Raw genomic sequence first — 26,354 nt, forward strand, 5'->3', positions numbered from 1 at the left:
TCACCACACTGAATTTTAAATGAAACAACTGAAATGCAATTAAAGTGTAGACTTTCAGGTTTAATTCAAGGGGTTGAACAAAAATATCCTACAAAGACTCCTCATTTCAGTGGCTCAAAAGTAATTGGACAAATAAAAATTACCATAAATGAAATGTTCATTGTTGAGAATCATTTGCAGGCAATGACTGCCTGAAGTCTAGAACCTATGGACACCACCAAAAACTGGGTTTCTTCCTGTGTGATGCTTTGCCAGGCCTTTACTGCAGCTGTCTTCAGTTGTTGCTTGTTTGTAGGTCTTTCTGCCTCAGGTTTTGTGTTAGTCAAGTGCAATGCATGCTTGATCGGGTTGAGATCTGGTGTGACTCAGCCACTGCAGAACATTCCACTTCTTTGCCTTAAAAACTCCTGTGTTCCTTTTTCGCAGTATGTTTTGGGTCATTGTTCATCTGTACTGTGATGCGCCGTCCAACCAACCTTGCTACATTTGGTTAAATCTGAGCAGAAAGTATATCACTCCAGAATTTGTCTGGCTTTTCTGTCTTCAGTCACATCATCAATAAACACTAGTGACTCAGTGCCATTGGCAGCCATGCATACCCATGCCATCACACTGCCTCCACCAGGTGTTATACAGGATGTGGTGTTCCCAGACTTCTCCATACTTTCTTCTTCCCTGGTACAGGTTGGTCTTAGTTTCATCTGTCCAAAGGATGCTGTTCCAGAACTGGTTTGGCTTCTTTAGATGTTATTTGGCAAAGTCTAATCTGGCCTTTCTATTTTTGAGGCTGATTAATGGTTTGTACCTTGTGGTAACCCCTCTGTATTTGCTCTTAAGAAGTCTATTACCTGCTTGCGCTTCCGGGCTTCTTACCGACATCCTCTGCGGCCAATGAGGATGCCGGTAATTGATTTCAATATGCTGGGTCTTGCTAAAGAGACCCAGGGCATTTAAGTTGTAATTCTTATTTTGCAAATAATATAAAGATAGTTGGGGATGCTAAAAACACTAAACAAAAAAAGTTTATTTTGGTCCAAAAAGAAAGTTATTTAAAATCCACTATATTATGGCCACAGGTCCAATTGCTCAAATAGCAACTACCCGCCAGAGGTCTATTAGCAAATGAGTGGCGAGAAACCAAAACAACGGTCCCCAGAGCAGGTGTACCTCAGGTAGGTAAAGGCAATTGGACATGTGCCAATATTGGGTGTACAGCTGTCAGGCACGCAGCTGATCAAACACTCAATAAGACTTAGAACAAAAATGACAAATGTACTAGAAAACACTGCAAAAAACACACACAATGCTCAATTGCCTCTAATTTGCCAAAGGAGCATAGGGGAAGTCACCACTGCATGCAGCAAACTTTCAGCTGATGACAATTGACAAACCCAAACAGTGTTTCTATGAACTATTACCATATAAACAATGCCCTAATCGCCCTTAAAGAACTGCCTAGCTGACTATCCTATAAGCTCAACGCGTTTCTGCATCCGCAAATGATGCCTCATCATGAGCCGTTGTTTGGAGCAGCACAACAGAGCAAACTTATTTTATATGTAGGTGCTAATGACACGCCACCCCTCTCCGACAGGGGCAGCGCACCGGCACTATGATGGCCGTGAAACAGCCATCACAAACCAAAACATTTAAAGGGATAGTTCCACCTACCCCCCTCAGGAAGCGGACCGCCCTCACCAGCAGATGGGACCAACGTGCAATGGGCATGGTAAGTCACGTGCTCCGCTCAGAGCCGGTGCTGACAGCATAAAATAGAGGTTCCACAGGAGCAGTCTCTCCAGTGTACAGCAGAGATCTCTAGCGGCTGCTTGGCGCAATGACACAATAGTATAAATAAAAAGAATTCTTATTTTGGCCAGCAGGTGGCAAGCCAACATAAGAAATAAGCAATTCTGAACAATTAATGGATCTAAAAAATCCATCACTGTTCAGATTTTTTATTTTTATTGGATTTGGTAGGCTCAAATACGAGCTACAAAATCATTATATGCGTGTAGGCATTGGGGGTTTAGTAATATGTGCTCCAATGTATTTAACAACCAAACCCTAGCTTGTTTTTATAGTTGAATGCAATCTTGGCATAAAATATGCCAATACTTGTACAAATTATTTGAAGGCAGCCACATGGGCCATAGAAACAATGGACATGGGTTAACAGTTAACCCCACTGATTTCTATGGGAGATTCCTCTAGGCATGCTCTGTGACCTATGCAGAGTCTAGGAGGGAGCAGAAACTGTGACATCACCTATTGTGAATCGTGGGTCCTGTGTTAGCTATATAGAGGTGATATCTGTCATTGTAATCCTGCCAGTGATGATGATGTGATAGCTACTGAAAAATGACCTGTACAGAAGAGAATGTCTCAATATATTATTAGGCTTAGTGGCCAGTGTGTAAAAAGCTGAATTTTAGATATTTTTTTAATTTAGAATAAAAAAATTATAAAAAGAATATATTAAACATAAAAGCATGATTTAAACAATAGATCATTTTCTAATGATACATTCCCTTTAAAGAATACATAGCCAGAGCCATAGCACATTTTACACTTACTTCTGTAACATAGATGTGCTATACTTAGACAGCAGAAACTGCAATGATTGCAAAGCACACATTGTACAGTAAATGAGTATCTAGTGTTTCTGGACACTGATGGGTAGTTTATGTTATTATTTTTTACTGAGACACTAAAACATTCCAGTGATATTACATTCACTTCATCCATAATCTAATTCATGTAGGTGTGTAGTTAACACTTGCACCTCATTACAGGATATGATTGTGTAGTTCATACTGTAGTTATGAATGAGAGTTAAAGCTGCACATGATAGAATTCATATATAAGGTTTCCGTTCATACTGTTCATTTAAATCAGGCTTAGATTGCTCCACAAATATCCCTATTATAACAAGAGATGAGCAAATCAAAGCTGACAAAGTCGAATTCGTTGCGAATTTCCAAAAAAATTAAATTCTGAGCGAATGTGAATTTCCTCACGCTTCATGGTAACGAATCACAATTTTTCCTAACATGGCGGCTAAAATGGCGGCTACACGTGTGAGGACATGGGGCAAGAAACTCTGGGAAGGCGGGATGACCCATAATGCCATACATGCAGCCAATCAGCAGCCAGCCAGCCCGGTGATGGCCACCGTATTTACAGGGCTGTGACATCTTAGAGTTTGCCATTCACTATATTACTTTGTTCAGAGACAGATGTGTATGCAGGCGCTAGGGAAAATGAAAGAAAAACTAATTGTAAAAAAAAAAAAAAAAAAGAAAGAAAGAAGCGATTTACTAGTTCAGGGAAAGGACAGTGAGAGTAATCATTTCACAGGCAGGAAGAGACGTGTGCAGATGCTAGGGAGAGTCATAGGAAAATCCTCATTGTGAAAAAGTGATTTACAAGTGCAGGGAAACATTACTTGGGGATCCAGATAGTCTCATAATACAGCTCTGTCATTCCAGCAATTAGTTATTGGGGTGCAAGTGCTGTGTTGAAAAGCCTTTAGTGGCTTTTATCTGTGGAAAAAGATAATTACAGTATATACGCAGGTCACTTTTGCTGTTAACTGCGCTGATATCGTCTAGTGGCCTATTTCAATACAATACGAGAAATATTTACGCAGGTCACTTTTGTTATTTGCGCTAAAAGCGTTGATAGTCTATTTTTCTCTTTTTCTCTAGAAAAATGACAAAGTTCATATTTGGTGTTATTTGCGCTAAAAGCATTTATTGTCATGTTTCTAGAGAAAAAGAGAAAAATATTTGCAGTTCACTTTTTCTGTTATTTACTTAGAAAAGTTTTGCCATCTCCACACTATGTCCCCTTGCCACTTCATGGCCTCCTGATGCTGCCATGTCCACACTATGTCACCTTGCCACTCTGTGGTATCATGCTGCTGCTGCCATCTCCACACTATGTCACCGTGCCACTCTGTGACCTAATCATAATGCTGCTGTCACTTCCGCATTTTGTCATTGTGCCACTCTGTGGCTTCCTGATGCTGTCACCATCTCCAGACACTGTCATTGTGCCACTTGGTGGTCTCCTTATGCTGCTTCCACCTCACCACTATGTTATAGGGCCACTCTGTGGACTTCTCATGCTGTTACCACCCTCCTTACTCTATGATGGAGTTGCTATTGTCCTTGTTTGGCCTTCTTGAAATCACCATTTATTTAACCCGTCTTCTGATCTGTCATAAGGAAGGAAAAATGAGACGCACAACGGATCCTGTCTGTGTAGCAGCTGTAAGGCCTGTATGATCAGATTTAGCTTATGATTTGATAGCCAAAAGCAGGAGTGGGTACAGAACACAGAAGACATGCAAATATTACCTTCACATGTCTTCTCTGTTTTAGATCCACTCCTGTTTTTTTGGCATTACCAATATTCATGGATTACTGAGCAAATGCTGACCGAGTGAAGGCAGATGCTCCCCAGACAGGATCCATTTTTTGTGGGGTATTGTTGTGATGGATCAGAGGAAGGGCAAAATAATCAGTGACTTCAACACAAACTTACTGCTGACACCCTCTCCACTCCGTCGGGGGGTATTACTTGTATAAGTGTTTAATAGAACAGGTTCTGTAGACATCTATGTGGAATCAGCTGGCAAGGATGTAAAAAGAGGTGCGTAAAAGGAGCTTCTTATAGACGCTAACATGGACCTGTAAGGCTGAGTGAATACTTCACTTATTTGGTCAGTTTTGGCCCCGTGACTCCCCAAATAAGTGAAGTGTGCATTAATTCTAATAGCAACTCCTGTCATCTGCATGTCATACTGACTGACAGTATGATTTCACTACCCCTGCAGACTCCCTATGCGTGTTACTGCAAGGCACAGTGTTCTACACCACTATAAAGGCTCAAAGCAAATTTTTTCAGAAAATTAGGCGAACCGACCGAATCGAATTTTTGAGAAATTCACTCATCTCTAATTATAACCTGACAAGCATGTTATACTATATTAATGGGTAGAACTCTTTAACTTGTAACAATTTTACACAATGTGATTCTAATGGCCATTTGAAGAGGGTATGATGTTTTCAGCATGAAGCATACAGAATGTCCAAAATGGTAATAATAAGACTAACCAATTGAAAGACCACAACTTGATTTTATATCATAATAAACATGAATGCTAATATTATAAAAATAATATTGATAAGTACAATATGCTACAGAAGTCAATGACATAGAAACTGAAAAGACTAAAGGGTTTTTCCACTATGGTAAGTAATGATATATTGCTAGGATATGCTGTCACTTACTGATTGATGAGGCTCTGACTGCCAGAAAGAGTGGCCACCCACTGTCCAAGAAACAACTACAACACCATCTTGAATGCAGCTGTATAGCAGTTTTCTGCACAGCAGATAGCCAAGAAAGTCATTGTGTCTCTGCCCCTTGGTTCTTCACATGGTCAGGGGTCCCAAAGGCTAGACCTCCACTGATCATAATGGAAATTCCCCGAAGAGCACATTCTTCTTAGAAGTCAGAAAGAGGATAAGTACGTCCAAAATTGGACATTGGATTTAATTAACAAAAATTTGAACATTTCATTTAATTAACAAAACAGGCATACAAGTCTGGAGCGCTTCTTTTCTTACTTGATGTGACCATCCCTTGGGCGTTGGGGACTGGAACATGCACTTAGTACCCTGGATAGATGCAATAGGTGAGTGCAACCTGTTGCATGTTCACTGATCACAATAATATCCTTTTAACTGTTAATACATGGATCAGCAAGCTTTGGCAACTGCTGTGAAACGTCAACTTCCAGCATGCACATATACTTGGCTGTTCTTGTAACTCCCATAGAAGTGAAAAGGAGATTTCTCAGAGTTGTAGTTTCAGAACAGCTGGAGTGCCAAAGGTTGCTAAGCCCTGTCCTAATATTATGTTATGTAAATGGAAGAAATGATGGATTTTTACATACCTCATTAAGATTAATGAGTAGAGATGAGTGAATCGATTCTTACAAAATGATTAGTTTCATCAACAAGATTTTCAATGCGAGGGGCTATCCCTGCTGGTTAAAAAGCTCTCCTTGCTTTTTGGTTGACAGGGCTGGATATCTTGCCCCAAGTAGCATGTAAGTGCAATAGCTCTGCTTCCACTTCAGCAGCGACTGTTAATCGGTAGCTACCCGGAAATGTAGCAGCACATGCAGTCATTACCCTGGAAGCGGACTCAAAGCCATTGCACTCGTTCCCCTCCTTGGACCAGTGGCTCAGGAGCAAGACTGTCAAGGCAGGGCGATTTGTCTGACCCTGTCAATCAAGCAACAAGGGTAGTTACTTCACCAACAGGACAGTGAATTGATTAATTCATCTCTATTGAGATGCAGAGTTGCAGAAATTGCCGACATAAGAGTGAATATACTGTAAAGCTGGTAACACACACCGTCAGCTAAATGCTTGTTTGGCCGCTCCTCCGATCCTCCAGCCAAGCTGAGCATGCATATGTACTGAATGGAAGATGGGTGAAAAACAGACTTCTCTAACAGTGGCTTATCTTTCTACCTACAGAAAGGATTGGGCAGTTGACATTTAACATGTGGAACCTTATCTACCCTGACATCAGTAAGGAAGCCAACATACATATTAGATGGTCAACCGAACCCTACAAAATCTGTTGGTTCAGCCAATACACATCTAATTTAGTATAGTATAGCTACTGAGTTATTCAATAAAAATAAATCTGTGTATCACCACCTGCTCTTTGTTCTTTTTCTTAACTCTCTGTCCACCTTTTTGAGGTGGATGCACATGCTCATCTTCATCCTTCAACTATCAGTAGCCATATCTACTGTTAGAAAATGTGAAAGTTACAGGGAGAGAACTGCAGCAGAAAGGACATATCTCCTGAGAAAGGAGACGCCCTCTGAGCTACAATCCTGAATAAACTCTAGCAGAGCATTTGGAGTAATGATTAGGGAGATCTCTGGATCCATGTGAGGTACAGGGCTGCTTCAGGACTGCCATGTACTATATAGTGTTACTTTTGTCATGCAATAATTATGTTATGGCTTCCTATAGCAAGCAATCCAATTTCAGCTTTCATGGATCACCTACTTTTTTTGTCTCCACTATTTGTTTTTTAATTCAGGAGCCCTACTTTTTGCCATAGCAGCTTAAACCTATAAGCACTAATAAGTTTTACCTGTATATGATATAGAACTGTCCTTCCGTAGCTTAGCTCTATTATCTATACAAAGTAGGGGATAGCTCCATGACACATGTTTAATAGAAACTTCCACTGGAGAACCTTTTTGTTAAATATGTTAATTATGAGCATAAAAGGGATACATTTTACTGGACACCAGAACAAAGATAGCCCAAACTACTATTCTATACAAGCAATATAAATGAATTCATGTTTATGTGCTATCACATTACAAAGGCTAAAGCAAGATAGAACCCAAGAGGGTTCATTTTCTAATTTCTACTTGAAATTTATGCTATGTGCACACATGGATTTCTGCTTCTTGAAAGCTTGAGAAAGAAATTCATTAAAATGCATCATGTTTAATAGGACAAAGAATCTTCGGCACTAATTAAGTCATCTCCATATTTCCATGTATCCAAAGCAATCATATATATCACGTGTTATACATCTATATTATTATCAACATTGCAAAGAACATTTATCAGGCAACAACTATGTGGTGTTGTTTTTTTTTGTATTCTTTTCTTTTTTTACATTTAACCCCTTAAGGACCCTTGCCGTACATGTACGTCACAGCTGGACATGAATTAAGGACCAGGGACGTACATGTACGACGGGCTGATCGGTTGGGTGCAGGAGCTGCGCCTGCCCGATCAGCGGCAAGGACCCGGCAGTCACTGACAGTCGGGGTCCCTGCTGCATACGCCAGCATCGGTGAAGACACCGATGTTGAAGTAGTAACCCCTTGTATGCTGTGGTCAAAGCTGACCGCGGCATGCAGTGAAGTACAGAGAGAAGGATTAAACCAGTCCTCCCACACAGGACAGAAAGATTTCTGCATAAACCCTTTTCAATGAACCTTGGGCCATTTTTCACTGCCTCAATTGCTAAAAGTTGTTCCTTTAGAGGGTAGAGTCCTGACCAAGTTTTCACCCCCAGTAGAATAGGAGATAATCCCAACTTAGACTGGGCCCCCTCTTGCCCTGGGCCCCATAGCAGTCGCATGGTCTGCCGCTATGATAGTTACGCCGCTGGCGGCATGCAGAGGGTTTGCAGATGGTATGGGTGCCCTCCGCATCTCCATCGGGTCCCCACGCTGCAGTGGCAGGGACCCGATGGCAGAGAAGGCAAGCCCGATGCCGTCCATAGGCATCGGGGCTTGCCTCCTATGGAAGCCTGTAAGATCCAGCCCTTAGGCTTGGTCTCAGGCAGGCAGGCTGTCAGCATAAAAGCTGACAGCCAATGCATTAAGATACAGGTTGTATTGTAATGCATTGCAGAGGGGATCAGACCCCAGAAATTGAAGTCCCATAGTGGGACAAAAATAAAGAGTAAAATAAAAGTGTTTTTCATAATAAAAAAATAAAGTTTCAAGTAAAAAAATAAAAATCCCAAAGTAAAGCACATAAAAATGTGAAAAAAAAAATAGAAAAAAATAAAAACAGACATATTGGGTATTGCGGCCTCCGTAATGACCGGCTCTATGAAAATATCACATGATCCACCCCCTCACCTGAACGCCGAAGAAAAAAATTAAAAGAAAAACTAGTAACATAGTAAATAAGGCCGAAAAAAGACACTTGTCCATTAAGTTCGACCTGTCATCCTGCAAGTTGATCCACACCAGTTTTTTGTGACCTTACATCACAAAGAGTGCAACACCAAGCAATTAAAAGGGCGCCCCAGCATAGTACCAATTAAACCGTCACCTCATCCCGCAAAAAATGAGCCCCTACATAAAACAATCGGGCAAAAAAAATAAAATAAAATATGACTCTCAGTATATGTTTCAAAAATGCATTTATTTTGTAAAACTTAAATAAATAAAAAAAGTAGACATATTAGGTATTTCCACATCCGTAACAACATGCTGTATAAAAATATTTCATGAACTAACCCCTCAGATGAACACCGTAAAAAAATTATAATAAAAACTGAGTCAAAAAAGCAATTTTTTGTCACCTTACATCACAAAAAGTGAAAAACCAAGCGATCAAATTGTTATACGCATTCCAAAATAGTACCAATCAAACCGTCATCTCATCCCACAAAAAATAAGACCCTATCTAAGACAATCAGACAAAAAAAAAAAATAAAAGCTATGGCAATCAGAATATGGAGACACCAAAAAAATCATTTTTTTCAAAAATGCTTTATTATGTAAAACTGAAACAAACAACCAAAAAAGTAGTCATATTTGGTATTGTCACATCCATAACAACCTGCACTATAAAAATAGCACATTATATAACCTGTCAGATGAACATTGTAAATATGTTCACCTCCGCATCTCCATCGGGTCCCTGCGCCGCTGCAGATGGTGTTGTGAGATGTCTCCTTGGTGCTACCGCTAGCAGGAATAGATGACGTATCCTTAATATTGTTAGGCAAGCAAAGCAGGAAAGGGAGGTGGATGTCATTGTCCATCTTGGGACAAATGATCTGGCTTGCAATGAGGTTTCAAAGGTGAAGGAAGCTTTTCACACATTTGGAAATGATATACGAGAGGTTGCATCAACTGTTTCATTCTCTGCAGTTTTGTCTGTGCATAACCTTCAGCATGACAGGAAGATGCACATTAAGGAATTCAATGTATGGCTTGGTGAATAGTGCCTGAACCAAGGGTTTGGCTTTGTGTCTCATGTTAGCTCTCAATGGAATGGAAAAGAACTGTACAAGAAAGATGGTTTGCATCTTTCTCTCAAGGGAACGAATGTCCTCATTGAACAGTTCAAAGCATTTGCTAAGGAGCATTTAAACTAGGAAAGGGGGGCAAAAGAGTGATAATCCAGCAGTCCGACTGCCCCCCAGAACAATGCCAGAAAATGCCAGTAGCAAATTGGTTAAGAAATGACAAGCTCAGAGTCTTGCCTGCAAATGTTCGCAGTTTAGGGAATAAGATCAATGAACTTGAGGCTATAATGGCATCTGAGAATATACATTTAGTGGCTGTTACTGAGACGTGGTTCAATGGGAGTAATGACTGGGATATAACAATACCAGGGTTCTCTCTATATAGGAAAGACAGAGAAGGCAAGAAGGGGGAGGGGTAGCCCTGTATGTGAAAGATAGCATAAAATCCAATTTAATACAAGTTAGCGAGACCAATTTAGAGTCAGTTTGGGTTACCTTGCAGCTTGATAATCATAAGGTAACTTGTGTAGGTGTGATATATAGACCACCTGGCCAAGTCAAAGAATTAGATTATCTACTAGTTTAGGAAATAGCTAAAATGACATTGAAGGGGAAAGTTATCGATATGGGAGACTTCAATCTTCCTGATGTAAACTGGAAAACCAAAATAGCTAGTTCTGCCAGAAGTACAGATATTCTATATTCCCTACTGGGATTATCTCTACAGCAAGTAGTTGAGGAGCCAACCCGGAAGGAGGCCATTTTAGATTTAGTATTCACAAATGGGAATTTGGTATCTGATAATACTGTAGCGGAAAGCTTGGGATCTAGTGTCACCAGTCATTGTGGTTTACTATAAGTACAGTGACTGATTGACACCACACAAAAACAAAAGTTTTAGATTTTAGAAAAACTGACTTTTCTTTAATTAGATTAGTGGTACACGAGTCCCTATAAGATTGGAACAGTTTCAATGGAGTCCAGGAGAAATGGGACTACTTAAAAGTGGCACTATTGAAGGCAACAGAAAATTGTATTAGGCTTGTCAGTAAAAGCAAAATAAAAGAAGAGACCACTGTGATACTCAGCAGAAGTGGCTAAAATCATTAAAAACAAAAATAATAGCATTTAGTAATTATAAAAAATAAATAAATGAGGATGACTATTTATAAGATTAGGCAGAGAGAGGCCAAACAAGTTATAAAACCTTTTAAAGCACAGGCAGAAGAGAAATTAGCTCAGTCAGTGAAAAAAGGTGATAAGACATTCTTCAGATACATAAATCAAAAAAGGAAATTAAAACAAGGAATTACCAAATTAAAAACAAAAGAAGGAAGGTATATGGAAGAAGATAAAGAACTAGCTGACTGCCTCAATGAATACTTCTGTTCAGTTTTTACAAAGGAAAAGGACCTCAGTTAGGAAGGAAGACAAATAAATCTTTTGATGAATGTTTTTTTGTTTTACAGAGGAAGAGGTTCTAAGTCAGCTGTCTAAAATTAATACAAATAAGTCACAGGGGCCTGATGGGATACACCCAAAGCTATTAAAAGAGTTCAGCGGTGAACTAGCAAAACCATTAACAGATTTATTTAACCAATCACTGGCAACAGGAGTCGTCCCAGAAGATTGGAAATTAGCAAATGTTGTGCCCATTCATAAGAAAGATAGTAGGGAGGAATCGGGCAACTATAGGCCAGTAAGCCTGACATCAATAGTGGGGAAATTAATGGAAACCATACTTAAGGAGAGGATTGGGGAACATCTAAAATCCCATGGATTGAAGGTGAAAAACATCATGGGTTTACTTCAGGGAGATCATGTCACACTAATCTTATTGATTTTTTTTGTTTGGGTGACTAAAATAATAGATGGCGGAGGTGCAGTAGACATCGCTTATCTAGACTTTAGTAAGGCTTTTGATACTGTCCCACATAGAAGGCTTATCAATAAATTCCAGTCTTTGGGCTTGGACTCCCATATTGTTGAATAGATTAGGCAGTGGCTGAGGGACAGGCAACAGAGAGTTGTAGTCCATAGAATATATTCAGACCATGGTCTTGTTACCAGTTGGGTACCTCAGGGATCTGTTCTGGGACCCATATTGTTTAATATCTTTATCAGCGAAATTGCAGAAGGCCTCTATGTAAGGTGTGTCTTTTTGCTGATGACACAAAGATTTGTAACAGGGTTGATGTTCCTGGAGGGATACACCAAATGGAAAAGGATTTAGGAAAACTAGAGGAATGGTCAAAAATCTAGCAACTAAAATGAAATGTTGATAAGTGCAAGATAATGCACCTGGGGCGTAAAAACCCAAGAGCAGAATATAAAATCAGTGATACAGTCCTAACCTCAGTACCTGAGGAAAGGGATTTAGGGGTCATTATTTAAAAAGACTTAAAGGTAGGCAGACAATGTCATAGAGCAGCATAAAATGCTAGCAGGGTGTTTGGGTGTATAGGGAGAGGCATTACCAGTAGAAAGGTGGTAGTAGAGGTGCTCATGCCACTCTACAGAACACTAGTGAGACCTCCTTTAGAATATTGTGCGCAGTACTGGAGACCATATCTCCAGAAGGATATTGATACTTTGGAGAGAGTTCAGAGAAGAGCTACTAAACTAGTACATAGATTGAAGGATAAAACTTACCAGGAATGATTAAAGGATCTTAACATGTATAGCGTGGAAGAAAGACGAGACAGGGGGGATATGATAGAAACTTAATACATAAAGGGAATCAACAAAGTAAAAGAGGAGAGAATATTTAAAAGAAGAAAAAAACTGTTACAAGAGGACATAGTTTTAATTTAGAGGGGCAAAGGTTTAAAAGTAATATAAGGAAGTATTCCTTTACTGAGAGAGCAGTGGATGCATGGAATAGCTTTCCTGCAGAAGTGGTAGCTGCAAATACAGTGAAGGCGTTTAAGCATGCATGGGAAAGGCATTAGGCCATCCTTCATATAAGATAGGGCCAAGGGTTATTCATAGTATTCAGTATATTGGGCAGACTAGATGGACCAAATGGTTCTTATCTGCCGACACATTCTATGTTTTTATGTAAAAAATAAAAACAGTGCCAAAACAGCTATTTTTTGTTACCTTACCTCACAAAAAGTGCAATATAGAGCAACCAAAAATCATATGTACCTCAAAATAGTACTAACAAAACAGGCATCTTATCCTGTAGTTTCCAAAATGGGGTCACTTTTTTGGAGTTTCTACTCTAGGGGTGCAAAAGGGGGGCTTCAAATGTGACATGGCAACTTAAAATTATCCCACTGAAATCTACCCTCCAAAAACCATATGGCGTTCCTTTCCTTCTGCGCCCTGCTGCGTGCCCGTACAGCAGTATAAAACCACATATGGGGTTTCTGTAAACACTGTAATCAGGGTAATAAATATTGAGTTTTATTTAGCTGTTAACCATTTCTTTGTTACTGGAAATTTTTTTATTAAAATGGAAAATCTTCCAATAAAGTGAAATTCTGAAATTTCATCTCCATATTCCTTTAATTCTTGTGTAACACCTAAAGGGTTAACAAAGTTAGTAAAAATCAGTTTTGAATACCTTGAGTCATAGCACTATATCGAAATATTCATTTTTTCGAATATTCGTAATATTCTATAAGAAGAATATATAGCAATACAGCGAATATAAAAAAACCTAATGTAGAGCAATTTAGCTAATATAGTGCTATAATCTATTTTTTTAATAGTTGCAATTTTTTTCCAATCTGAACTTCAGATGAGAAAAAAATTACAACTATTAGACAAAGAAGATTATAGCACTATATTAGCTAAATTGCTCTATATTCGGTTTTTTTTTCGAATATTCGCTATATTGCTATATATTCTTGTTTTAGAATATTACGAATATTCGAGAAAAACGAATATTATCAATATAGTGCTATATATTAGTTTTTTTGAATATTCATCATTTTTCCCATTTAAAGTCATGATTCCTCCCTGCTTCTTGCTTGTGGGCCAAAGAGTCATGAGGCAATTGAAAAATTTGCGATAAAAATTTGCATTACGAAAATTCACAATAAAAAAATCTTGAATATTCGAAATTACAAATATATATCACTATATTCAAAATATTCATGAATTTTTGAAGTATCTATATTCGTGACAAAAATTCGCAATTCGAATATTCGTGATCAACACTACTCGCCACACACAGCAGACTAAAAAGGAGGATTACTGAGCGCGGGTGGTGAGGAGCGGCGGCGTACGCATTAGGAAAGGTACTGGGGGCTGAAGAGAGGCACATGGGGGCTAAAGAGAGGCATATGGGGGGCTAAAGAGAGGCATATGGGGCTAAAGAGAGGCATGTGGGGCTAAAGAGGGGCATATGGGGGCTGAAGAGAGGCATAGGGCTCTTATCTGAGGTCTTATTGGGGATCATTCACATTGGGGTCTGAGCTGAGGTCTGATTAGGGGTCTGATCTGAGGTCTTATTGGGTCTTATTGACATTGGGGGTCTGATTGGTAGACTGACCTGAGGTGTAATGAAAAATATATATTTTTTTTATTGTCCCCCTCTAAAACCTAGGTGCGTCTTATGAGCCGGAGCGTCTTATAGGGCGAAAAATACAGTAATAGTTTGAGTCAGTATGACATGCAAATGACAGGCGTTGCAATTACAATCACTGCACACTTTACTTATTTGGGCAGTCACGGGGCCAAAACAGACCAAATAACTAAGTATGAACTTAGCCTTACAGGTAGATGTTAGCGCCGGAAGCGCACTCCTTTTATACCGTCGTCAGCTGATTCCACATAGATGTCTACAGAACTTGTTCTATTAAACGCTTAAACAAGTAGAGCCCCTTCCCCCCGATAGAGTGGAGAGGGTGTCAGCAGTAAGTTTGTGTTGACGTCACTGATTATTTCGCCCCTTCTATGATCCGTCAGAACAATAACCCACAAAAAACAGATCCTGTCGGTTGATCATCTGCCTTCACTTGGTCAGCATTTGGTCAGTAATCCATCAGTATTGCTAATGCCCAAAAAAACTGGAGTGGATCCAAAATGTGAATATTTGCATGTCTTCTGTGTTTTGTATTCACTCCTGCTTTTGGCTACCAAATCATAAGCCAATTCTGATTGGACCATACAGGCCTTACAGCTGCTACACAGACAGGATCCGTTGTGCGTCTCATTTTTCCTTCCTTCTGACAGATCAGAAGACGGGTTAAATAAATGATGAAGTCAGCCAAGCTAAAATGGCTAAATAGTGGCCCAGTCATGAAGTGAGAAGGGTGGAAGAAGCATGAGGAGACTACACAGTGGCCCAATGACAAAGTCTGAAGGTGGCGGCAGCATCATGAGTCTGGAGGTGGCGGCAGCATGAGGAAACCACAGAGTGGCCCGAAGACAGAGTCTGAAGGTGGCGGCAGCAGCAGGAGGCCACAGAGTGGCACAATGACAGACTGTGGAGTTGGCAGCAGCATCAGGAGGAGGCCACAAAGTGGCACAATGACAATGTGGAGGGGGCAGCAGCATCAAGAGACCACAGAGTGGCAAGGTGATATAGTATGGAGGTGGCAGCAGCATGAGGAGACCACAGAGTGGCAATGTGACATAGTCTGGAGGTAACAGCAGCATCAGAAGACCACAGAGTGGCAAGGTGACATCGTGTGGAGGTGGCAGCAGTATCAGGAGACCACAGAGTGGCAAGGTGACATAGTGTGGAGGTGGGTGGCAATACCACTACCAGCTGAAGATGGTGGGTGAAAGAGGGAGCACTTGGCATCAGATGTGTGGCATCAGGAGAGTGGCAGCATCAGAATAGTAGCTGAGGCTGGTAGCCAGAAGAAACCGGTATCTTTTGTCAAAGTGTTGGTGTGGCACCATGGATGATCTAGTCTGATGCATCAGGCATTCATTGGTGGGTGGAGATCCTGGCTAATCCACGCCTGATTCTTGACAAAGGTCAGTATTTCCACATTTTGGGTGGACAGGCGAGTTCTTCTTGGGGTAACTATGGCCCCTGCCACACTAAACACCCGCTCTGATACCACACTACTGGCCATGCAGGACAGCTTTTCCAGTGCAAACTCGGCCAGTTGCGGCCACAAATCCAGTTTGGCTACCCAGTAGTCCAGCGTCTCTTCAATGACCGCTGGCAGGGTGCGCTCTAAGTATGCCACCACCTGCTGGTCCAGGTTCTTCTCTATGTCTAGCTGCTGGTGATTAGTTTCTTCACTATGCGGGTGAAGAAAGCTGCTTATCAGCGACTGTAGACTCAGGCTGCTGCTGATGGAGCTGGTACTGGTCCTGCCACCCCACCCCTTCCCAGCAGCCATGGCAGTACAACGTGAGCGCAGAGGGGCCCCCCCGGTCAGACCTGCGAGAGGATGGACGATGGTGCAGATAGGCAGCGGCCAACTGACTACATAGAATGTGTAAAAAATACCCCCATTTTGGACCGGTAGTGAGGGTCCAACAAGGTGGAGAGACAGAAGTTATCCCTCTGCCGAATAGTGACAATTCGGCTGTCACTACGCAAGCAAGTGAGCATGCATCGGGCCATTTGTGCAAGGGACTCGGAGGGACTCCATACCTCCATCTCCACTGAATACTACCATGTTGTGTCTGGGTCCTCTGCCTCCCCTCACTCAATGCCCTGTAGCTCCTCTGGCTGCTCCTGCTCCTCCTCTTCTGTCACCTGTGTATAAAAACCACCCATTTCACTACACATTGCTTTTGCGCCAATGTCCTCCTCCAGTTTAGCCACCACAGGGCTCATGTGGCCGTGAAATCTAGGCGCCACGTCTCCAGTCCCCTGACCAGCCAGATTTACTAGCATCTGTTCCAGGACATGAAGCAGTGGTTCATCCCGTAGTCCTGGCCACTGACAAATAATGTAGCTTCCTCAAAGGGCCTGAACAAATGTCAGGTGTCAAGCATGAGCTGCCACTGGCTGACATCGAAGTTACACAGGGGAGTACTCCTGTCCGCTTGGATCATCAAAAAATCATTTATGGCCTTTCTCTGTTCATAGAGTCGGTCCAACATATGGAGGGTGGAATACCAAAGGGTCACATATCAGCTTATGTTGGGTGATGCCGTTCTGCCACTGCAGATCAAGGAGGGTGTGCTTTGTGGTGTACGAGTGGCTGAAGTACATGCAAAGGTCCTGGCTATTTTTAGGATGTCTTGCAGGTGGTTGGAAGACTTTAGGAAACTATTGACAACCAGATTGAACACATGTGCCATGCAGGACGCATGGCTCAGCCCTCCTTGACGCAGTGCCGACACCATGTTCTTCCCGTTGTTGGTCACTGTGACGAGACCAATCTCGCCACATTGCATTGGAGAAGCCTGGTTGCCCGCATGCTTCCTTTAGACTATGGCCCCATGTTGAAACGCTTGATTTTCCCCTGCAAAGACTATGTGAAAGAATTTGGCTCCATGGCAATTGAACTGTATTTGTGTAGTCTGAGTGCCATTCACCTAATAATTGAATGCGCTCAGATCCAAGCTATCTGGGGATATGTCAAATGTCTATGTTTTATGCAATAGCTGCACAGTTAAATATTCTTGTCTTTTATTGTCTTTTGCTACCATGTGGCTAATGAAGTTTTTCCTCTGCCCTTGGAGATAAATTGGCTTACTTCCCAATTGTCTCCAGGACAGAGGACATTGTGTAAAACTGTGTATTCTCCTGCCTGTGATAATTACATTAACCCATTGTGTAAGGTAATTGTATCACAGGCAGAGGGGAGGATTTTGTTGTGAGAGTGTCTGAGTGTATTGTACGTGTTTACTGGTTGTTTTACAAAACCCAGTGGGTGGTACTAATGTGTATATAAGAACAATAAACCCACAGCTCTGGCTGACCACTGCTTGACCCTCAACACAGAGCCTCATCTCGTTCTTGGGGGGATTCACTGTATGCTGTTAGAGACTGATTGCTAGGAGTGTAAGCCGCTTGGGTGCGTTTCCTATTCGTCTGCTAGCAGCTATTCGTGAGGTTCCGTTCGCGAGTTTGGAGTGCTATGCTGTATGTGGTTCGGGAGTTTGGTGTTCTGTAAGTAGCTGTGCCTGTAGCTCTGGAAGGGGAAGATTGCCTAAACGGTTTTAACCCCTTTTATGCCCGGGGTGCCGTTACAGTCAACATGGTACCGATTTTGAGTTGTTGCGGAGAAAGCAGATTTCTTGATGGACACGGAGCAGTTCCTCTCCTGTGTGACTGCGTTCACCCAGGCAAATCAGGTGAAAAACCATGTGGTATGCTGGAGGGGCACTGTGAATTGTTACTGCAGTGGAGGCTGGGGACACAGTGGAGGATGAGGAGGTAGAGGCGGACAATGTTGCAGGACCAACAGCATGACAACGTGGAGGAGGAAGAGGCGTCACCTTGGCCAAGTTGCTGGTGTGGCTGTTCAGGAACCACATTCACCCACTGGGAGTAAAGGACATGTGTTGTCACTGACCGTAGTTACAGCTCTACACAGTCCGCATTGCCGTGACTTTGGCAGACACCGACAGGCTCAAGAACTGGCCCACCTTCTGTTCTACATATGTATGCAGCTCTGGTACTGCCTTTTTCACAAAGAAATGACGGCTTCGGACTCTCCACCTCGGCTCGGCACAAGCCATCAGTTCTCTGAAAGGTGCAGAGTCCACTACTTGGAAAGGAAAGGAATGCAGCACCAGCAACTTGGACAGGAGCACGTTCAGCTTCTGCGCTGTTGGATGAGTGCACGCATTCTAATGTCTCTTGGCAATCGCTTCGGTGATCGATTGCTGATGGAATGACTAACGAGGAGTAGGAGGGCAAGGAGCATCAGGACCAGCAGATGATGGGAAGGACAAACAGCTCCATTCGGCTGAGGTGGTGGAGCCTTGACTGCCTGAAACCGGTTGCGTGCCACTGGTTGATGCAGCACAGCGGTTGCTGCGGCAGGCTGGACCACCACATCGGTGCCACGGTTCTCCCAGGTTACTTTATGGTGATACTGCATATGTTGACACAGGGCCGTGGTGCAAACATTGACACCCCGGCCACTCTTCACCTTCTGGCTACAGATTCTAAATATGGCCATGTTCACCTCCTCCAGCAGCTTAACAAGAAACTGCCAAACCGCTGAGTATGCGATTTTACCCCCAACACTATGCACTGACTGACTGCTCCCACCACTGCCTCCGTGAACCCTTGCACCACTACTTCCCTGGCAGGTAGGCTCCTGCGAAGTGGATGGTCTATCCCAGGCATGTCTGGCTCCCGGCCTCCCACTGCTGCCACCCTGCTGACTCCCAGCCACACTAGCAACTTGCTGGCTCCGCCGCTGCCTAACGGGCAAGCTGCCACCCTCTTCTCCCGATGATGATGAAGCCCCTTCATCACCCCGCTCCCAAGTGCGATCAGCTACATCATCATCATCGAGTACTTTCTGCACGTCACTGATGTCCTCTTCAACCATCTCTGGGTCAGGAGCCTGACTGCTCGCAACACCAGCTCCCACGCCCCTCTCCTCATCACTACTTGCCCACCTAGTGGAAGAAGCGGCGGATGTCTCCTCCACATCTTGGCTTGCCAGTAGCTGCTGACTGTCTTCTTGTAGCTCGTCCTCACTGTATAGTGGAGCTGAGCCCACAGCATACAATACTTCTCTGGCTGAGGGAACAAAAAAGGAAAAAGCCAGGTCGAGGGCACAGCGCCTGCTCCCGGGCTATGCAAACTAAGGGTTTCCACTTATATACGCAACAAAAGGCTTTAGAAATAACTGCACAGCTGAACAGCAAATATAGTTTTTCTTTTTCCACTAACACACACCACAAAAGGCTTTAGAACATATAACTGCACCGCTGAACGGCAAATATATTTTTTCTTTTTCAACTAATACACACCAGAAAAGGCTTTCGAACATATAACTGCACCGCTGAACGGCAAATATATTTTTTCTTTTTCCACTAATACACAACAAAAAGGGCTGTCATTTTAGCACTTCACCACACAATGGCTTATAAGCCCTTTTTCTCACTAATACAATTCAAAAAATGTTTTAGATCATGTAACTGCACCGCACAAGGGCAAATAAGACCTAGAAATATTTCCTTGTAATAAGCCATGTTAATTGTTGTAACACCCTAATAATAAGAATGGTTTGCTGAAATTGCAGAGCTATTTAATGGCAATTTGGGTGACCATTTAGTGCAGCAAGGTGTAATGGGATTGTTCCTATTACCCAGGCTGTAACCTCCCTTACTGAACCATGTTCAACATAAATGCTGTGGAATGATTCCTCCCTTTCCTTTCCCTACACCTTGAATAATCTTTCCCTGCACTTGTAAATCGTTCTTTTAGCACAATTAAGTTTTTTCTAGCACTGTCTATAGCGCCTGATGACATCTCTCCTTGCACTTAGTACATTGGTAAATGGCAGAATCCAAGATGGCTGAGGCTATTTATAAGGCTGTGACATCACAGGGCTGGCTGGCTTCTGATTGGCTGCATGCATGGCATTATGGGTGATCCCGCCTTCCCAGAGTTCCTTGCTCCATGTCCTCACACATGTTCCATTTTAGGAAAAAATGCTTTGGTGCGAATCACATTCGGTTCGGTTCGAATTCCTTTATGTCAGCTTCAATTTGCTCATCTCTAGTTATCACCACATAAAGTGACACATGTTAGATATGCAAAAAATGGCCTGGTCCTTAAGGTGAAAAATAGCAGGGTCCTGAAGGGGTTAATCATTATACAGCATCTGACTTTTAAAAGATAGTGTTGCATTTAGTTGTGTGGCCATTGTAATTGATTTCATTTCTCCTAGAGGCCTATTCAGTCACCAGAAAGAATATAATTTGTACTTCAGATGGAAGCACCACATAGTGTTACTTAGCCTTTTATTTATGTGGTTTTACAGAGCAGAGGAGAGATTCGGAGACATGAAATAAATGCAATTCCATTAATCCCCTCTCTGTCCTCCATGAATAGATAGAGCGGAAACTACAAAGCCTTCCTTCATCATATTTGTAGTGTAATAGGAAGAGCCTGATCGTAAACAGAAATGTTCATCTCGATTTCTAAACCTAATAAAATCTGATTCAAAAAGTCTGATTTCATCTTTTACTGAAAATTGGTTCATAATATGCATAGAAGATGATTCTTAACCTAAAGATGCTATTGTGTTATCATGTTTCATGTCATACACATTAGCTCGCAAAGACTTGAGAAGCACTGGGAATATGAGTACTGACCTTCACACGACTCTCCCCCCAGAGAGAACATCCCATTGTCATGGTAGCCGTCTCTGCATTCACAGTGGTACCAGCCTGGTAGGTTAATGCAGTTAGCACGGCTGTCACACTGAACAAATCCTTCGGCACATTCATCAATGTCTAATAAGTAGACACAAAAAAGTAAATCAGCTTAGTCCATGAACAAATACACAGCATTACATCAGCTCCGAATACATTTTATCCCAAGTCACTGGTTACTGGTGTGAACTAATACTTCCGATACATCTACTGCACCACTCTACAAGTAAAACAATTTGCTACTAGTTTATTGTTTTCAATATGGGAAGCATATAAAGCATTTGGAATGGAAAATGAATACCTTTCTAACTTTTTAATAAGCTAATAAATTCCCTTTTATACAGTATTATAAAACATCAACCCTCACCAGTGTAGGCATATATAAGTAATTATATATTATACCGTATTTTTCGCACTATAAGACGCACCGACCCATAAGACGCACCTAGGTTTTTTCATGAGACCTCAGGTCAGACCACCAATCAGACCCCCAATGTTAATTAGAACTCAACTGACAGCCCCAATCAGACCCCCAATGTTAATAAGACCCCAATAAGACCTCAGTTCAGAACCCAATGTGAATGACCCCCAATCAGACCTCAGATAAGAGCCCCAATCTAAATAAGACCCCCATTCAGACCTCAGATAAGCCCACATGCCTCCTATAAGACCCAATGCCTCCTATCAGCCGCCAATGCCTCCTATCAGCCCTTATACCTCTTATCACCCCCAAGTCTCTTATCAGCTCCCAGGGCATGTACACAGGAGCAGGCATGTGTGGTAGGAAAGCCTGCTCCGCCCCTCATCTGCCTGCTCCCACGCTCCCTTCAACGTCTCCCTGCAAATTTGCCGGCCGGTCCCTGTCAACCGCCACCAGACGGGGCTGGCTGTTCTCTATCACCCTGCACCAGCCACACCACGTGATCCTACCACCCAGCGCCCGCCGCAGCAGACCTTTCCCTACCACCCAGCACACGATGCGGCCGTCCCTATCAACAAGTAAGCGCTGCGGACCCGACGGGCTCTCCCTCTTCAGGTAACAAGGATGTCCGGTACATCACAGCCTGCTGTTTCTATGCAGCGCAGCCTGCGATGTACCGTGCACAAGCAATGCGCCGCACATTTTATATTCTTTTGCCCTATATTCATCCCCATAAGACACACTAGCGTTTTCCCCCCATGTTTGCGTCTTATGGGGCGAAAAATACAGTACATTTCTCAGATGAACTTCAATTAAGTATTTTCACAAACTAATCTTACCTTTTTTTCGATGGCCCAAATAAAATAAATATCAATATTAATGTCTATGGTCATCTGCCACTGGTATGTGAATATCAATGGCACCCAAAGGTTTATCTGAAGCAATATGAGTTGTATGGTCACCATAATTTTGGAAGCCCATGATTTCAGGTTATGTCCCCAATAGATGAAATGTCACCTATATAGCCAAGCATTTAGCTAATTTGCCATTGAAAACAAATCTAACACTCAATGTTGGATTGGGATTCTTTTGGCCCAAAAAAGGAAATCATGCTGTGGCTCACCCTCAGAACATGTGTACATCTGCTTTTAATGGGATTATGATCTTTATGTTTAGCATTGCACATACAGAATTTATCAATAACATTAAGAAATAATAGACCCTTAAAGGGGTTATGCCATGGTTGATGTACAAAATGAAGATCAGACTTCATATAGTATGTGACAATCTCTTTCTAGCAAAGTCATTCATTGCTCCAATTGTTCTGCTAGATTTATTTCAGGCTGGCAGCTCAGGGTGTGTGTCTTTTCTCCTGTAGCTATTTCCCTGTAACTGCAACAGCTTCTACCAGAAGATATGACTGGTGGCAGTCGAAGATTTAAACTCAGCACATGTGACCACCTCAGTGAGGTGCAGGGAAAAATAAGGAAAAGAACAAACAGCAGGTGGCACTATACAGATACATTTTTTGAGTAGCTATTTGGCTAAAGTAAATTTTAAGGTAATTAAGGTGCTGGTTTGAAAATTTTTAGAATATTCTTTGTGGCACAACCCCTTTAAATAGGACTGTCTTCTTCTAGTACTTTGGGACCTTTATCGTATCAGAATCCTCTATTGTTCTAGTTATGCCAGTTCAACCCAGAAGTTATGTATCAGAAATGTGACCCTGAGAACAACTTTTCAGTCTTTGTTACTTCATACCAAATCAGACTTTTTTTAAATTTTTGAGGGTGAAGTAGGAACAATTGTGTGTGTGTATATATATATATATATATATATACAGTACAGACCAAAAGTTTAGACACACCTTCTCATTCAAAGAGTTTTCTTTATTTTCATGACTATGAAAATTGTAGATTCACACTGAAGGCATCAAAACTATGAATTAACACATGTGGAATTATATTCATAACACAAAAGTGTGAAACAACTGAAAATATGTCATATTCTAGGTTCTTCAAAGTAGACACCTTTTGCTTTGATTTACTGCTTTGCACACTCTTGGCATTCTCTTGATGAGCTTGAAGAGGTAGTCACGTGAAATAGTTTTCACTTCACAGGTGTGCCCTGTCAGGTTTAATAAGTGGGATTTCTTGCCTTATAAATGGGGTTGGGACCATCAGTTGCATTGTGGAGAAGTTAGGTGGATACACAGCTTATAGTCCTACTGAATAGACTGTTAGAATTTGTATTATGGCAAGAAAAAAGCAGCTAAGTAAAGAAAAACGAGTGGCCATCATTACTGTAAGAAATTAAGGTCAGTCAGTCTGAAAAATTGGGAAAACTTTGAAAGTGTCCCCAAGTGCAGTCACAAAAACCATCAAGCGCTACAAAGAAACTGGCTCACATGCGGACCGCCCCAGGAAAGGAAGACCAAGAGTCACCTCTGCTGCGGAGGATAAGTTCGTCCGAGTCACCAGCCTCAGAAATTGCAGGTTAACAGCAGTTCAGATTAGAGACCAGGTCAATGCCACACAGAGTTCTAGCAGCAGACACATCTCTAGAACAACTGTTAAGAGGAGACTGTGTGAATCAGGCCTTCATGGTAGAATATCTGCTAGGAAACCACTGCTAAGGACAGGCAACAAGCAGAAGAGACTTGTTTGGGCTAAAGAACACAAGGAATTGACATTAGACCAGTGGAAACCTGTGCTTTGGTCTGATGAGTCCAAATTTGAGATCTTTGGTTCCAACTACCGTGTCTTTGTGCGACGCAGAAAAGGTGAACGGATGGACTCTATATGCCTGGTTCCCACCGTGAAGCATGGAGGAGGAGGTGTGATGGTGTGGGGGTGCTTTGCTGGTGACACTGTTGGGGATTTATTCAAAATTGAAGGCATACTGAATTAGCGTGGCTACCACAGCATCTTGCAATGGCATGCTATTCCATCCGGTTTGCGTTTAGCCTCCACAGTCACCGGACCTGAACCCAATCGAGATGGTTTGGGGTGAGCTGGAAAGCAGAGTGAAGGCAAAAGGGCCAACAAGTGCTAAGCATCTCTGGGAACTCCTTCAAGACTGTTGGAAGACCATTTCAGGTGACTACCTCTTGAAGCTCATCAAGAGAATGCCAAGAGTGTGGAAAGCAGTAATCAAAGCAAAAGGTGGCTACTTTGAAGAACCTAGAATATGACATATTTTCAGTTGTTTCACACTTTTTTGTTATGTATATTATTCCACATGTGTTAATTCATAGTTTTGATGCCTTCAGTGTGAATCTACAATTTTCATAGTCATGAAAATAAAGAAAACTCTTTGAATGAGAAGGTGTGTCCAAACTTTTGGTCTGTACGGTATATATATATATATATATATATATATATATACACATACACAGTACAGACCAAAAGTTTGGACACACCTTCTCATTCAAAGAGTTTTCTTTATTTTCATGACTATGAAGGCATCAAAACTATGAATTAACACATGTGGAATTATATACACATTATATACATATAACAAACAAGTGTGAAACAACTGAAAATATGTCATATTCTAGGTTCTTCAAAGTAGCCACCTTTTGCTTTGATTACTGCTTTGCACACTCTTTGCATTCTCTTGATGAGCTTCAAGAGGTAGTCACCTGAAATGGTCTTCCAACAGTCTTGAAGGAGTTCCCAGAGATGCTTATCACTTGTTGGCCCTTTTGCCTTCACTCTGCGGTCCAGCTCACCCCAAACTATCTCAATTGGGTTCAGGTCCGGTGACTGTGGAGGCCAGGTCATCTGGCGCAGCACCCCATCACTCTCCTTCATGGTCAAATAGCCCTTACTTTCAAAGTTTTCCCAATTTTTCGGCTGACTGACTGGCCTTCATTTCTTAAAGTAATCATGGCCACTCGTTTTTCTTTACTTTGCTGCTTTTTTCTTGCCATAATACAAATTCTAACAGTCTATTCAGTAGGACTATCAGCTGTGTATCCACCTGACTTCTCCTCAACGCAACTGATGGTCCCAGCCCCATTTATAAGGCAAGAAACCCCACTTATTAAACCTGACAGGGCACACCTGTGAAGTGAAAACCATTTCAGGTGACTACCTCTTGAAGCTCATCAAGAGAATGCCAAGAGTGTGCAAAGCAGTAATCAAAGCAAAAGGTGGCTACTTTGAAGAACCTAGAATATGACATATTTTCAGTTGTTTCACACTTTTTTGTTATGTATATAATTCCACATGTGTTAATTCATAGTTTTGATGCCTTCAGTGTGAATCTACAATTTTCATAGTCATGAAAATAAATAAAACTCTTTGAATGAGAAGGTGTGTCCAAACTTTTGGTCTGTACTGTATATATACTAGAAATGGATTTTATAATACTACAAATTCTACAAGTGCATATATAACTTTGTCATATATTCTATACCGGAGAAATATTACACCTTCATTATTACGCTACTTTCACACTAGCGTTTTTTGCAGATCCGTCATGGATCTGCAAAAACACTTCTGTTACAATAATACAACCGCATGCATCCGTCATGAACGGATCCGGTTGTATTATGTCTTATAGCCATGACGGATCAGTTTTAAACACCATTGAAAGTCAATGGGGGACGGCTCAGTTTTCTATTGTGCCAGATTGTGTCAGAGAAAACGGATCTGTCCTGGCACACAATGTAAGTCAATGGGGACGGATCCGTTTTCTCTGACACTATCTGGCACAATAGAAAATGGATCTATCGCCTGTTTGCCCCTGCTTCATCAGGCAGACAGCAAAGCGCTGCAAGCAGCGTTTTGGTGTCCGCCTCCAAAGCGCAATGGTGACT

At 41.9% G+C, this 26,354-nt stretch overlaps 1 protein-coding gene across 1 annotated transcript in view; it reads right to left on the minus strand.

Moving 5' to 3' along the window:
- The window catches only part of NELL2 (neural EGFL like 2), a 394,581-nt gene that overhangs the window by 61,896 nt on the left and 306,331 nt on the right, over nt 1-26,354 (minus strand). The window contains exon 16 of the mRNA XM_044280375.1: nt 21,049-21,189. Within this exon, the coding sequence (XP_044136310.1) occupies nt 21,049-21,189 (141 nt within the window). The remainder of the gene's footprint in view (nt 1-21,048; nt 21,190-26,354) is intronic.

The sequence above is a fragment of the Bufo gargarizans genome, chromosome 2 (assembly GCF_014858855.1).
Source record: "Bufo gargarizans isolate SCDJY-AF-19 chromosome 2, ASM1485885v1, whole genome shotgun sequence".
NCBI lineage: Eukaryota > Metazoa > Chordata > Amphibia > Anura > Bufonidae > Bufo > Bufo gargarizans.